This window comes from Argopecten irradians, unplaced genomic scaffold, assembly GCF_041381155.1.
Source record: "Argopecten irradians isolate NY unplaced genomic scaffold, Ai_NY scaffold_0017, whole genome shotgun sequence".
Lineage (NCBI taxonomy): Eukaryota > Metazoa > Mollusca > Bivalvia > Pectinida > Pectinidae > Argopecten > Argopecten irradians.
The window spans coordinates 962,117-974,309 of record NW_027187484.1 but is presented as its reverse complement, the minus strand read 5'-3'; the positions used below and the strand labels follow the sequence as shown (position 1 = coordinate 974,309).

At 36.3% G+C, this 12,193-nt stretch overlaps 1 protein-coding gene across 3 annotated transcripts in view; it reads right to left on the bottom strand.

The window, feature by feature from the left end:
• Positions 1-12,193, bottom strand: part of LOC138311288 (uncharacterized) — a 35,069-nt gene that overhangs the window by 9,773 nt on the left and 13,103 nt on the right. For all 3 annotated transcript variants that reach the window (XM_069252718.1, XM_069252720.1, XM_069252719.1), the window contains 4 exons: positions 6,304-6,493; positions 2,009-2,257; positions 815-999; positions 291-529 (listed from right to left, as the gene is read on the bottom strand). In XM_069252718.1, coding sequence (XP_069108819.1) covers positions 291-529; positions 815-999; positions 2,009-2,257; positions 6,304-6,493 — 863 coding nt within the window. The remainder of the gene's footprint in view (positions 1-290; positions 530-814; positions 1,000-2,008; positions 2,258-6,303; positions 6,494-12,193) is intronic.

Here is a 12,193-nt window from a genome sequence, read left to right as displayed (position 1 = left end):
CCTCCCCACCTTCCTCCCTTACTAGTACATGTATCTAATGTAAATGTATTATGTGATATGATATTGTAATACGTATTACTGTTAGTGAATAACTGAAACTTGATACGGCAAATTAACACTGAAAGCTCCTATTTACAAATGCATATTTGCACACAATACTTTAGGTCTTACAAAGTATGTGGTTGTAAGAAACAAAGACTCCACAAACATAAGAAAGAAATTCTCCTTTATCGAGTGAAAATCATCAAGATAGAAAGTATTAGAGGAGAAGATCTGAATGAAGATCTTACGCGTCTAGAACTTGGTCATATCCATCCACCACGATTGTATTCCAGCCAAACTGTTTCACTGGATCAAAGTGCACGGTGGAGTAGTCCGGCTTGGAGACAGCGTTATGGTTACGTAGAATACTGGTGATGATGGCGCGGTCACCCTGGAATGAGTGACCTGAGATCTCGTCCTCGACAGCTTTCTGTAGTGGAATGTCGACACCAGTGGCCTTTACCTTGTCTACTGCTGACTGCATTATCTGGGCAATAAAGTAAAGAAAGAAAGTCAGACATATAAAACTCTGAGGTCATTGTAATAAAGAGACTAAAAGTTATCACCATAAAAAGATAGGTCCTGGGTGAGAAATGTTTATATCACAACTCTGATCTTGTCATCAATTTTGGTGTCTCCATAGAAATAGAGGTTTCTGGGGGTCATTCTAGGTCACCATGGGAACAGAGGATACAGACAAGACATTCCAGACTTTCTCTGATGGAAACAGTGGTGATATGTCCATCAACAGTCGATACAAACCAAATCTCACAGAGAAAACTTCAGTGAATATTTTATTAGCCTCATCTCCCTTGAAGATCTTGTCAGCCTCAGGAACATGGAGCTGTATAGGTCCTGAGACTTTGGTTTCTAACTCGCCTTTCCTGGTAATGGCCAGGATCGGATTGTCCTTCACCTTGGAGTTGATCCAGACAGCTCCCAGATCTGTCTCTGCACCTGCGATAAAAGAAACACTGAAAAAATTAACAATTAATCACGGGTCTGAAACCAACATAAAGACCAGGTTTGGGATAGTAGATCCAGTTTATTAATGTTATGTAATGATTACCGCAATTACATCATAAATGATATTACATAATACATTAAAATTATTCTTCTGAATCTCCATACCCCCAAACCTGGTAGATGTAGGAAGTAAGTACTTGTATGAAGAACATTATATTCACAAAGACTGCATTATAGACAAAACGGCATTTAAATCGTTTTTTAATCTAATGTCCATCATGTGCACTCGAGCTCCTTGTCCATCATGTGCACCCCTGGCAGAAAATTCCATAATAAACGAAAAAATTAACAATAAATTGCCAGTACTTCTGTACATGACCATGTGTGTGTGGTCTCTAAGGCAACCATTTTTTCTCTTCATTTTTGAGGCCCCCATTCATATTAAATCAAGTAAAATTTCATTTCCTAATATCACATCAGCATTTCTTGCTTGAGTGTGTACACTTTACCTGGTAATAATATGTGATCTATTTCCTTCAATGTTTTATCAATTAATAATATGGGACAAAGAAGTATTTCCAACCGTGTGGACAAAAAAAATGTCAAATTTTCGAGGCGATCTCACGGCGATCTGCCCCTTTATCAAGACACACAAAACGAACACGATTACACAATAAATAATATATATATATATATATAATATTTACATTCTTGTTATATAGCCTAAATCTCTGAATGCTGCGGACATATTCTGAATCATGAGATATGAAGTTCATGTGTTAATCAAACAATGTGATAATTTTCATTTGAGTTGAAACAGAAGTAACAAATATTTTTTTGGCCTTTAAAAATTTTTGCTTTCAAGCTAAAAACGATTAGCGATATACCAATTTCTTCAAAGTTACATCTCCAAATTGTTCTTGACCCCATGGTAATTAATGAGTCCTCCACAAATGCTTGAAAATATCATCCCCATAAAAAATGATCTGCCAATATTTACCGAGAGGTTTCTTGAAAAGTTTCCTGTTTGTCCAGACACGTCCCCCATATCTTTCTTTTCTAGCCTCCAGCACGGTAACATCAAACATCTGTGAGGGATGGTTGACCAGTTTCCTGGCAGCAGCTAAACCAGAGATCCCTCCACCTATCACAAGTACTTCCTTTGGTTTGTGTGCTGTGTCTGCTTTACACACATCAGTTCTATACACAAGTAGCAGCAGGCACGTCCAAAACAGTATGTTCTCCATTTCTGAAAGTTAAAAAATATATATAACGATTAAAATGGTTCATAAATCTACATGAAGAACTTTGTATGCACTGAATGTGTGTGAGAAATCCATCCTTGATATTCCAGAGGTTACTTTAATCACTGTCATCATTGCACTCAGTTTGACTATGTTACATTGTACAGGGGTGGATAATATGACAGTGATAGTAACCCCTGGAATACAAACAAGAGGCCCAGAGGGCCTGTATCCCTCACCTGGTTTGTAATGCCAAGTTATGTTTTGAATACAGGTTCATTGTTTCTTTTCTAAAGGAATTTAAATATTTACCTCTATTTCCGCTATCAGTCCCCGCCCCTCCTGCCCTCGGGAGATCAGAGTCAAAATTGATACAATCTCTATTCCCCTTCCCCAAGGATGTTTCTGGCCAAATTTGGTTATATTCCATGCAGAACTGTATGACTAGTAGTAATTTAAATGATTTACCATTATTTCCCTATTGGGCCTCGCCCCTGCTGTCCCCGGGGGGTCAGAGCCAAAATTTATTCAAATTCTGTTCCCCTTCCCCAAATGATGCTTGTGGTCAAATTTGGTTACATTCCATGCAGAACTCTAGGACAATTAGCGATTTATAGAATTTACCTCTATTTCCCCTATTGGGCCCCACCCCTCCTGCCCCCAAGGGGTCAGAGCCAAAATTTATGCAAGTTCTGTTCCCCTTCCCCCAATGATGTTTGTGGCCAAATTTGGTTACAATCCATGCAGAACTCTAGGACAAGTAGCAATTTATAGAATTTACCTCTATTTCCCTATTGGGCCCCGCCCCCGCTGTCCCCGGGGGGTCAGAGCCAAAACAACAGATACAACCAGATATACACTCTACACCTTGTATTCTGGTCTTATCTGTTGTCATTTACTAAACCACAACAGATACAACCAGATATACACTCTACACCTTGTATTCTGGTCCTATCTGTTGTCATTTACTTAACCACAACAGATACAACCAGATATACACCCAACACCTTGTATTCTGGTCCTATCTGTTGTCATTTACTAAACCACAACAGATACAACCAGATATACACTCTACACCTTGTATTCTGGTCCTATCTGTTGTCATTTACTAAACCACAACAGATACAACCAGATATACACTCTACACCTTGTATTCTGGTCCTATCTGTTGTCATTTACTAAACACAACAGATACAACCAGATATACACCCAACACCTTGTATTCTGGTCCTATCTGTTGTCATTTACTAAACTACAACAGATACAACCAGATATACACTCTACACCTTGTATTCTGGTCCTATCTGTTGTCATTTACTAAACCACAACAGATACAACCAGATATACACCCAACACCTTGTATTCTGGTCTTATCTGTTGTCATTTACTAAACCACAACAGATACAACCAGATATACACTCTACACCTTGTATTCTGGTCCTATCTGTTGTCGTTTACTAAACCACAACAGATACAACCAGATATACTCTCTACACCTTGTATGCTGGTCCTATCTGTTGTCATTTACTAAACCACAACAGATACAACCAGATATACACTCTACACCTTGTATGCTAGTCCTATCTGTTGTCGTTTACTAAACCACAACAGATACAACCAGATATACACTCTACACCTTGTATGCTGGTCCTATCTGTTGTCGTTTACTAAACCACAACAGATACAACCAGATATACTCTCTACACCTTGTATTCTGGTCCTATCTGTTGTCGTTTACTAAACCACAACAGATACAACCAGATATACACCCAACACCTTGTATGCTGGTCCTATCTGTTGTCGTTTACTAAACCACAACAGATACAACCAGATATACTCTCTACACCTTGTATGCTGGTCTTATCTGTTGTCATTTACTTAACCACAACAGATACAACCAGATATACTCTCTACACCTTGTATTCTGGTCTTATCTGTTGTCATTTACTAAACCACAACAGATACAACCAGATATACACTCTACACCTTGTATTCTGGTCCTATCTGTTGTCATTTACTAAACCACAACAGATACAACCAGATATACACCCAACACCTTGTATTCTGGTCTTATCTGTTGTCAATCACTAAACCACTCTAGCTTTTTGGACATTGATAATTTTAGTTTCTTTGATTCCCTATCTGTATTTCAGCTGTCAGAACTAAAGCTTGTTATTGAAGGATATAAAAATAAAACAAAACATTTTTTTTCATTCTTGAAAGTTTATAAATATCAATCAAAGTCATGAAAACACTGAAACAGCATCGGGATCTTTTAAACATTTAGAAACGATAAAATACAATGATATATACATGATGAGACTACTTTATATTTACAAAAAACATTATACACTCATAATTTACAAAAAAGATGCCAGTACTTTTAATTCATCAAAATTCCTAAATACAATAATGAACGATGACAGAGTCTGCTGTACAGCAGGCCAAGTTTACGAGCATTTTCAGCCGCGCCAGTGACTTACGAACTTACAACTTTTCACGATGTGCCAGAGGTTCGCATCCTGTTCTGTAAATCACGTTATGTCATCTACCCCTACCCCTCTTTCTCTTTATAATCCCGTCCCTGGTGTCATTCTGTACAAAATCAACATACACATATGTACAATCAACACTAATTTAAAAGTAATTTTCATTTTTATGGAAATATCATTACTATTGATAAACAACTGATCTAACAATTATATTTAGATATGAATTTATTGGACTTAAAAAAAAAACCCTTTCAGATAGTATGGCTGCATTTGCATCATTTCAGTATTTACACCAGGCAATTTGCTAATCTTATGACATTCAATTACTCACTCGAAATATGAAATTCATAGTGATACAACGTAATAGACCATTTTGAGTGTCCACATAGTGGAATTTTGCGAGTTTCTGAAAAATGTCTCGCATTCCTGGGCCAATGAAACACTTGACTATTTTTGGTTGTAAATTAATATTTTGTAATCCAGTTACAAAATGATAAAAAAAAATAATTCAGTTTTATTTTCACATGCTTTGGATGCCAAATACCCCACTTACTGTACCTATAGTAAAGATACCTTCGGTAGGTATATATTTGCTTAAATGATATTGTACTCCAAAATCACCGACAAAATATCTATAAAGATCACATATAGATGAGTTTGAAAGACTTTGCCTTGCATGGTCAAAAATTTGTGCCTTTATCATACATTTGTATATTGTTTTTCATCAGGTTTATCCAGAGAAAACCTATACCAAGACTAAAAGGTTTCTATTTCAGAAAGGCATCCCAATTAGATGGGCTAGTTGCCTTCCTCAATCATTTGGCACAACATTTCATAAGCAGTTTGTATAATACAATTATTAGATTTTTAGATTGTGAACCAATATTATAATATTTGAATTAAAAGAAAAAATCTTAATAATAAGACTACCAAGTTCATTATAGTAAATACGCATTGCAAGTTGAGCCTTTTACTTCATCAATATCCTACAAAAGTCGAGAAGGGGTTTTCCTATATTGTTACAGTTCTTTATAACCTATATTTTTCTGAGGCATATCAAAGGATTACTACTGATACTCATATAAGTATTAAAATACATTTTGAATTTAAAGGAAATAAGGCTTTTCTATCTTGATAACATAAATGCTTTAGAGCAAAGGTCAAATTAACATTTCTAGAATAGAGTTCATCTACTACTTCACTTGGGACGCGGTCGATGATTCAATGCATGAATTTATTTCTACCATCTTCTTTCCACTTGTGATGATTTATTGGAGTCATAAGTGTCAAACAGCTGTTTCCTCATTCCACAATTTGTCACTGATCATTTAGATAATATGCCTGGGTTTACAATCTTTTTATTGTGACAATCTATTGAAGTATGTCATCACGTGAGAGGACCGTGTATTTAGGATGTTTATGCCACTTGACGAAAAGGTGTTGTGTAACCTCTATGTCTGCAGTTAGTATTCATTGGTACTGAGCAACACAGATTTTGCATATGTAATCATTCTTTGGCGCCTTAACTAGTCCAACACATTGCAAATGTGACCATCTACCACAAACATTGCACATGACCCAGGTTGCCCGTTTAGGTGATGTGCACCCAACCATGTCACATCTTGTCCGTTGAGAAGGCGGTTCCATTGATGATGCTAACAGCTTGAATCGGACAAATTCTCTCATTTCCAGGGCAAGAGCATGATTGACCTCTTCAAGCTGCAAGTTCTTAGTCAGAACAAAAGCATTCTGTTAAATAAAGAGAATGTTACATGAATTTCAGATATTACATTAGTGAAAAAGGCTCATGTAAAAAAACAACTACAGTAAAACCCCTATTACTCGAGCAGGTGGGACCAGGTCAATAGTTCGAGGAATACGGGGTATTCGACTCATCCGAGGTTGGTCATGATCAACAGTCAAAATGTCCGGTCTCAAACTATGACAAACAATGCACGACAATGACATTTTTATTACCCTATTCTTTCAACATTCTTTGCATATATCGTTTGATATCGTTTACATCTTTCGATAAATAACATTGTGTTAGCCTGTCGAATGAAACCAACAAAGAAATTTAAAAAAAAAAAAAAATTATAATTAGGCGGACGTCAGCAATATCTTCCGCCTCTTTTGTCATTTCACAATGCATACTTTCTATTAACACGGATCAACAACTTCCGTATTTTCGTATTTACAGCGAAGATTATTACGAGAGAAACATCAATAACTTAATGCCTTTTCTGAAATATTCAAATAAAGTTAGCATCAAACAACTACTTGCAATCGTGTAGGTAGGTACTAATGACACCGTTAATCCCTTAATTACCTAAAGGCTCGACACGCAAACTGTATAAACACAAGATCGTGAGCAATTATCCATGTCGGACGGTGCAGTCAGGTGTGACACAGGTAAAAAAAATCTCAAGGGCTGAACACCTGTTCGACGAATACATGGGTAAATACTATGTATTTGATGAAACAGGGACATAATTCTGTTCGGGGAATAAGGGGTTTTCGACGAATAGCTGTTCGAGCTATACAGGGTTTTGTTACATAGATTATATAGGGAGACGGTCGGGACCGTACAACCAGTTCGACAAATAGGGGGTATTCGAGGAATCCGGGTTCGAGTTAGAGGGGTTTTACTGTAATTTATTGTAATATATGTGACCGGAGCCCTGGTCGGATTGGGCAGGTCACGTACGTTTTGATGTTGTAGTAGATTGTCATGATGGGGGAATTAGCGGGGCACAATTAACACATAGTATATAATACGATTGTTTATTTGCAAGTGAGAGGTAAAATTACACATAATCCAATGATGATACACAATAGACACAAATACATATATACAGTTGAAGTCGTAGGGGAAAGTCAAGTCACCATGATGAATTAGTCCAATAATCCTACGTATCCGTAATAAACTTCATATAAAATCCGGTAGGTAAAGGTAAAATCCAAATATAAGAATCTTTGACTCTATACTCCTAACTGAACTCTTCAACTAACTAACTTACTAACTGTTGTATCTCCTTAAATAAGAATCCTAAATCTACTCTAAATTATAGTGACAGGTGGCAATTGCCTTTTTACTCAAAGTTCTCAAAATAGAGTGACATGTATTTCTCATGGCAAAAATGGGTGAGAAAACAATTAACATGTCTACATATAAAAAAAGGAAAAGGTTTTAGATAATTGAAGGCTTAATCCTTTCCTGTTTGTCCCAGGAAGTAAGGGATTAACTCTGGCACCTTTAGCTAGGATATACTTGACAATGGATAATTATTTACAGGTAAAAATAAAAATGACTTACATATGACAGAAATGGTCTAGATAATGATTTTATACTAATTTTCAATAAAATATATAGACAATTTGAATAAAGAGAAAAATATGATAAATTGTGCAAATTTAGTATTTGCACTGGTGAAATGCTTCCCCTTCTCCTAGATTGATTTGTCCTCAAATCAAAAATTGAGGTGTAATATGAACATCATACAAACAATTATGGACATATAGACATGTACAGGAATGAAATAGGAATAAGATATCAATGACAATGAAATGTTTTGTATATTGTAAGTTGCATACTTGATAAAAAAACCAAAAATAGTTATGATAATGAGCATACCCTTTCAATGAGAAGTCACTTAGTATACAAATGGTATAGACAATGCACATTTTATAAGATGTTTAGCGACATCCTATAATAAGGCATATCATATTGAACCCCCAAAAAAATAAGTAATCAAAATGAAATAAAAAATATATCAGTATGAACCTATTACAATCACACGGTATATGTAATACAGTGTTGCATGATTGGAATATAGTTTGATATTGTAGGTTAATATGCAAAAATAGAGTATGTACAGATATTTGAAAATTACATATGTACATTATAACTACCCGGTACCGGAATTGTATAAACAAAAATAATACATGATATGGCCAGTATCATGTATGTACAGAATATCACATGAAATATATCTGATATATAAGGTATTATGATAGTATAAACACAAATCATTGAGTACATGATATTCTTGGGGTAAAAGAGAAGTTTGCAAAATGAAAACTAAAAACATTTAATAGTAAATATTGAAGTACTGAAGTACAATCATGTATAGATTGTCATAAGATCACCATCTCAATAATGGACGGATTAGGAAAAATTCAGATCAAGAGCATCTGTTTTGAAGTTGCTTGAAGTCACTTTTGGTAGAACTCGATAAAGTCTTTAGAAAGTATAAATACATTTGGCTCTTGCATTGAAAAAGTTATTTGAAATGTGATGACGATATGTAAGGATCTGGACATCAGTTAGGAAATGAACGATGATGACTGTTCTGGACATCGGTTAGGAAATGAACGACGATGACTGTTCTGGACATCGGTTAGGAAATGAACGATGATGACTGTTCTGGACATCGGTTAGGAAATGAACGACGATGACTGTTCCGGACATCGGTTAGGTAATGAACGACGATGACTGTTCTGGACATCGGTTAGGTAATGAACGACGATGACTGTTCTGGACATCGGTTAGGTAATGAACGACGATGGCTGTTCTGGACATCGGTTAGGTAATGAACGACGATGACTGTTCTGGACATCGGTTAGGTAATGAACGACGATGACTGTTCTGGACATCGGTTAGGTAATGAACGACGATGACTGTTCTGGACATCGGTTAGGTAATGAACGACGATGACTGTTCTGGACATCGGTAAGGTAATGAATGACGATGACTGTTCTGGACATCGGTAAGGTATAATGAATGGATATCGGTTGGGTAATATATAATAAGACGCAAGGACGTTGTTTAACACTGATAATCACAGGTAGAGTTGGAATTTAACTGGCTGATTCTCTGCATATATGATAAATAACTATAATGCAACACTTTGGAATCTTGGCCATGTCGATATACACACTCCTTGTCCTTTATGTGATCTTTTCCAGTTGACAACAATGGTCCTTGACGCTCAATAACAAAAATATTCGTGGATAATTGATAAGGTTGACATTCCATGGCAGGTACTGGCTTTAGTAATAGAACAAGTATAACAGCTTTTTTTATAGAAAACATGTAAACACAAAAGTTACTGGTTTGTATGATGAGTTATCTCCTCTTCAAATAATGTCTGAAGACAAACTGAATGTTAGATTGCATAACCTATGGGTAAATGAGATACAACCACAAAATCAACATGTGACACTGTAAGTTATCTGACAGGAATCTAAATATGAAAAGGATTCATTTTGATTGGTATTTTAATAAAAATCTATAATAAATAGGACACAAAAAATTGTTTTATCAAAACTCTTGAATTAATGTTACACCGTTCACCAGCAGTTTAAGGAACTAACAAAGTAGTCCCCGCTAGCATATGATTCACAGGTGTTCTAACATGAATCAGGAGTTTGATCTCTTTACTAGAGTAAATTCATATTATACTAAAACAAATTCAGTTTATCAATAAATTTAGAATTAGTGAAGTTGTAATTTAAAATAGAAATTTGTTAGGAGTCCTTCAGGGTATTGGGTTTGATAAGGTGTTGTGTGCACTCAACACACAAATCTAGCACTAGAGAACAGGACACTGAACAAATCGCTATGGTCTAAATTAAGTATCAGTTTAATTTGACAATAATTAAAAAAACTATGTAGGCATAAAATTGGAAATAAAATACACGTGTATGCAAAAGATGAAGCTGTAATATATGTTGTTGAAGTTCTTTAGAGTGGAATTAGGTCTGGATTGAAACCATGTACTTGGTTGAAATGTTCAACGAGCTTAAGTCGGAATGCATTTAAGCCTTGCAGGGATGCTTCTGATGCAGGCAGATGCACAGGTTTTTGCCATTGTATGTGATGTTTGTATAGATATTGTCCGGAGATAGTGTCAAATCTTGCTGCAGAAACTGGATTGTTTTGCTGTCTGACATGTGGACATTGTGGTGATTTCATACATTTGTGAACTTCTGTTTTGAGTGTTTGTAAATAGGAGAGCAATACATCTGCTGGTATATCTTGAGAAAGTGACATACTTGAAAATAATTCCCCATTTGGATGCATGAGGTGATACCTAGTGGTTTTCTTGTTCCTGTCAAGAGACGCAACATATACTGTAGTTTTTGGTGTCCTCTGTATAAGGTTCACATCTGGTTGTTTCTTAGTGTCAAAAAATTTCTGCTGTTTGGTCCGTTTCTTGCGTCGTCCTTTGGCTGTATAAAGTCTGTGAAATTCATCTTTTAATTCTTTTGGAATTTTACTTCCATCTTCCCATAAAGTCTTTGGTATTCCTGAGAATTTGACTTTGTATATGGGAGCACCTCGATACAGACTATACTCTAGTAGTTTCTCAATGGACTCTGGCTTGAACTGTTCTGTCCTTGTCTTCTGCTGAGGTTTGTTCTGTGCAGGATTTTGAGACTGTCTGGCAGGAGGTTGATCAACTACAGGTGTTGGATTGATGTGCTGATTTGTGTTCTGATCCTGTGTAGAATTGTCGTATTGTGTAGGCATGTTGTACATAGAATCATCGTCAGCATTATCCAAGGAATTATCATGTTTAGAATTTGAATTGTGATTGTTGTGAGTTTGATGATTATTGTTTTGGCTAGAGTGAATTTGCCTATCCCTGTTGTCAGACGGATGATTTGGTTGATTTTGCCTGGGTTGTGTGTTGTCAAGTTGCTGCCCATCAACGAGTTGGTCATCATTCTGAGACTGGTCATCTATTTCTTCAGGATTCAGAAGGATGTCTTGATATTCTGGCAACAGGTAGTTTGGTCTTTCTGTTGGACTGTGGTATGGTTTCAGTCTTTTGGCATGGACAAGTGACTTCATTGTTTTGCGTTCCAGGTCTTTCCGAAGCTTGTATGTGTTGTTTGGTCCTTCTTGGATGATTGTGTAAGGTCCAATCCATTTCTGTTGAAGTTTTGGTGATGTTCCTTTTGGAACATGACTGCAGTAAAGCCAGACTCTTGATCCGACCATAAATTCTGGTTGTTGAGCTTTCTTGTCATGTTGATATGTATACTTTTGTTGCTGTTTCCTTATGTTCTCTGCTGCAATGTCCCTGCATATTTGAAGTTGCTCAATTGTCCTTGCTAAATGCAGTCTGGGTTCAGGTGGCAAAGTTGGTTTAGGTGTCAGGGCAACATCTATCGGAAGTCTCATTTCTTGTCCAAACAGGAGGTAATATGGTGAGAATTGCGTTGATTGTGTAGCTGGTGTTGATCGATAGGACATCATAACAGCCGGAATGAATTTTACCCAGTCAGTTTGTTCTTTGCAGTATGATCTTAGAGTTTGTAAGATGTAGGAATTCATTCTCTCACATGCAGCATTAGTCTGTGGATGGTATGAACTTGTATGATGATGTCTTGTCACTTCAAATAAGCTACAGAGTGCTTGTACAAGTTTGGACATGAAGT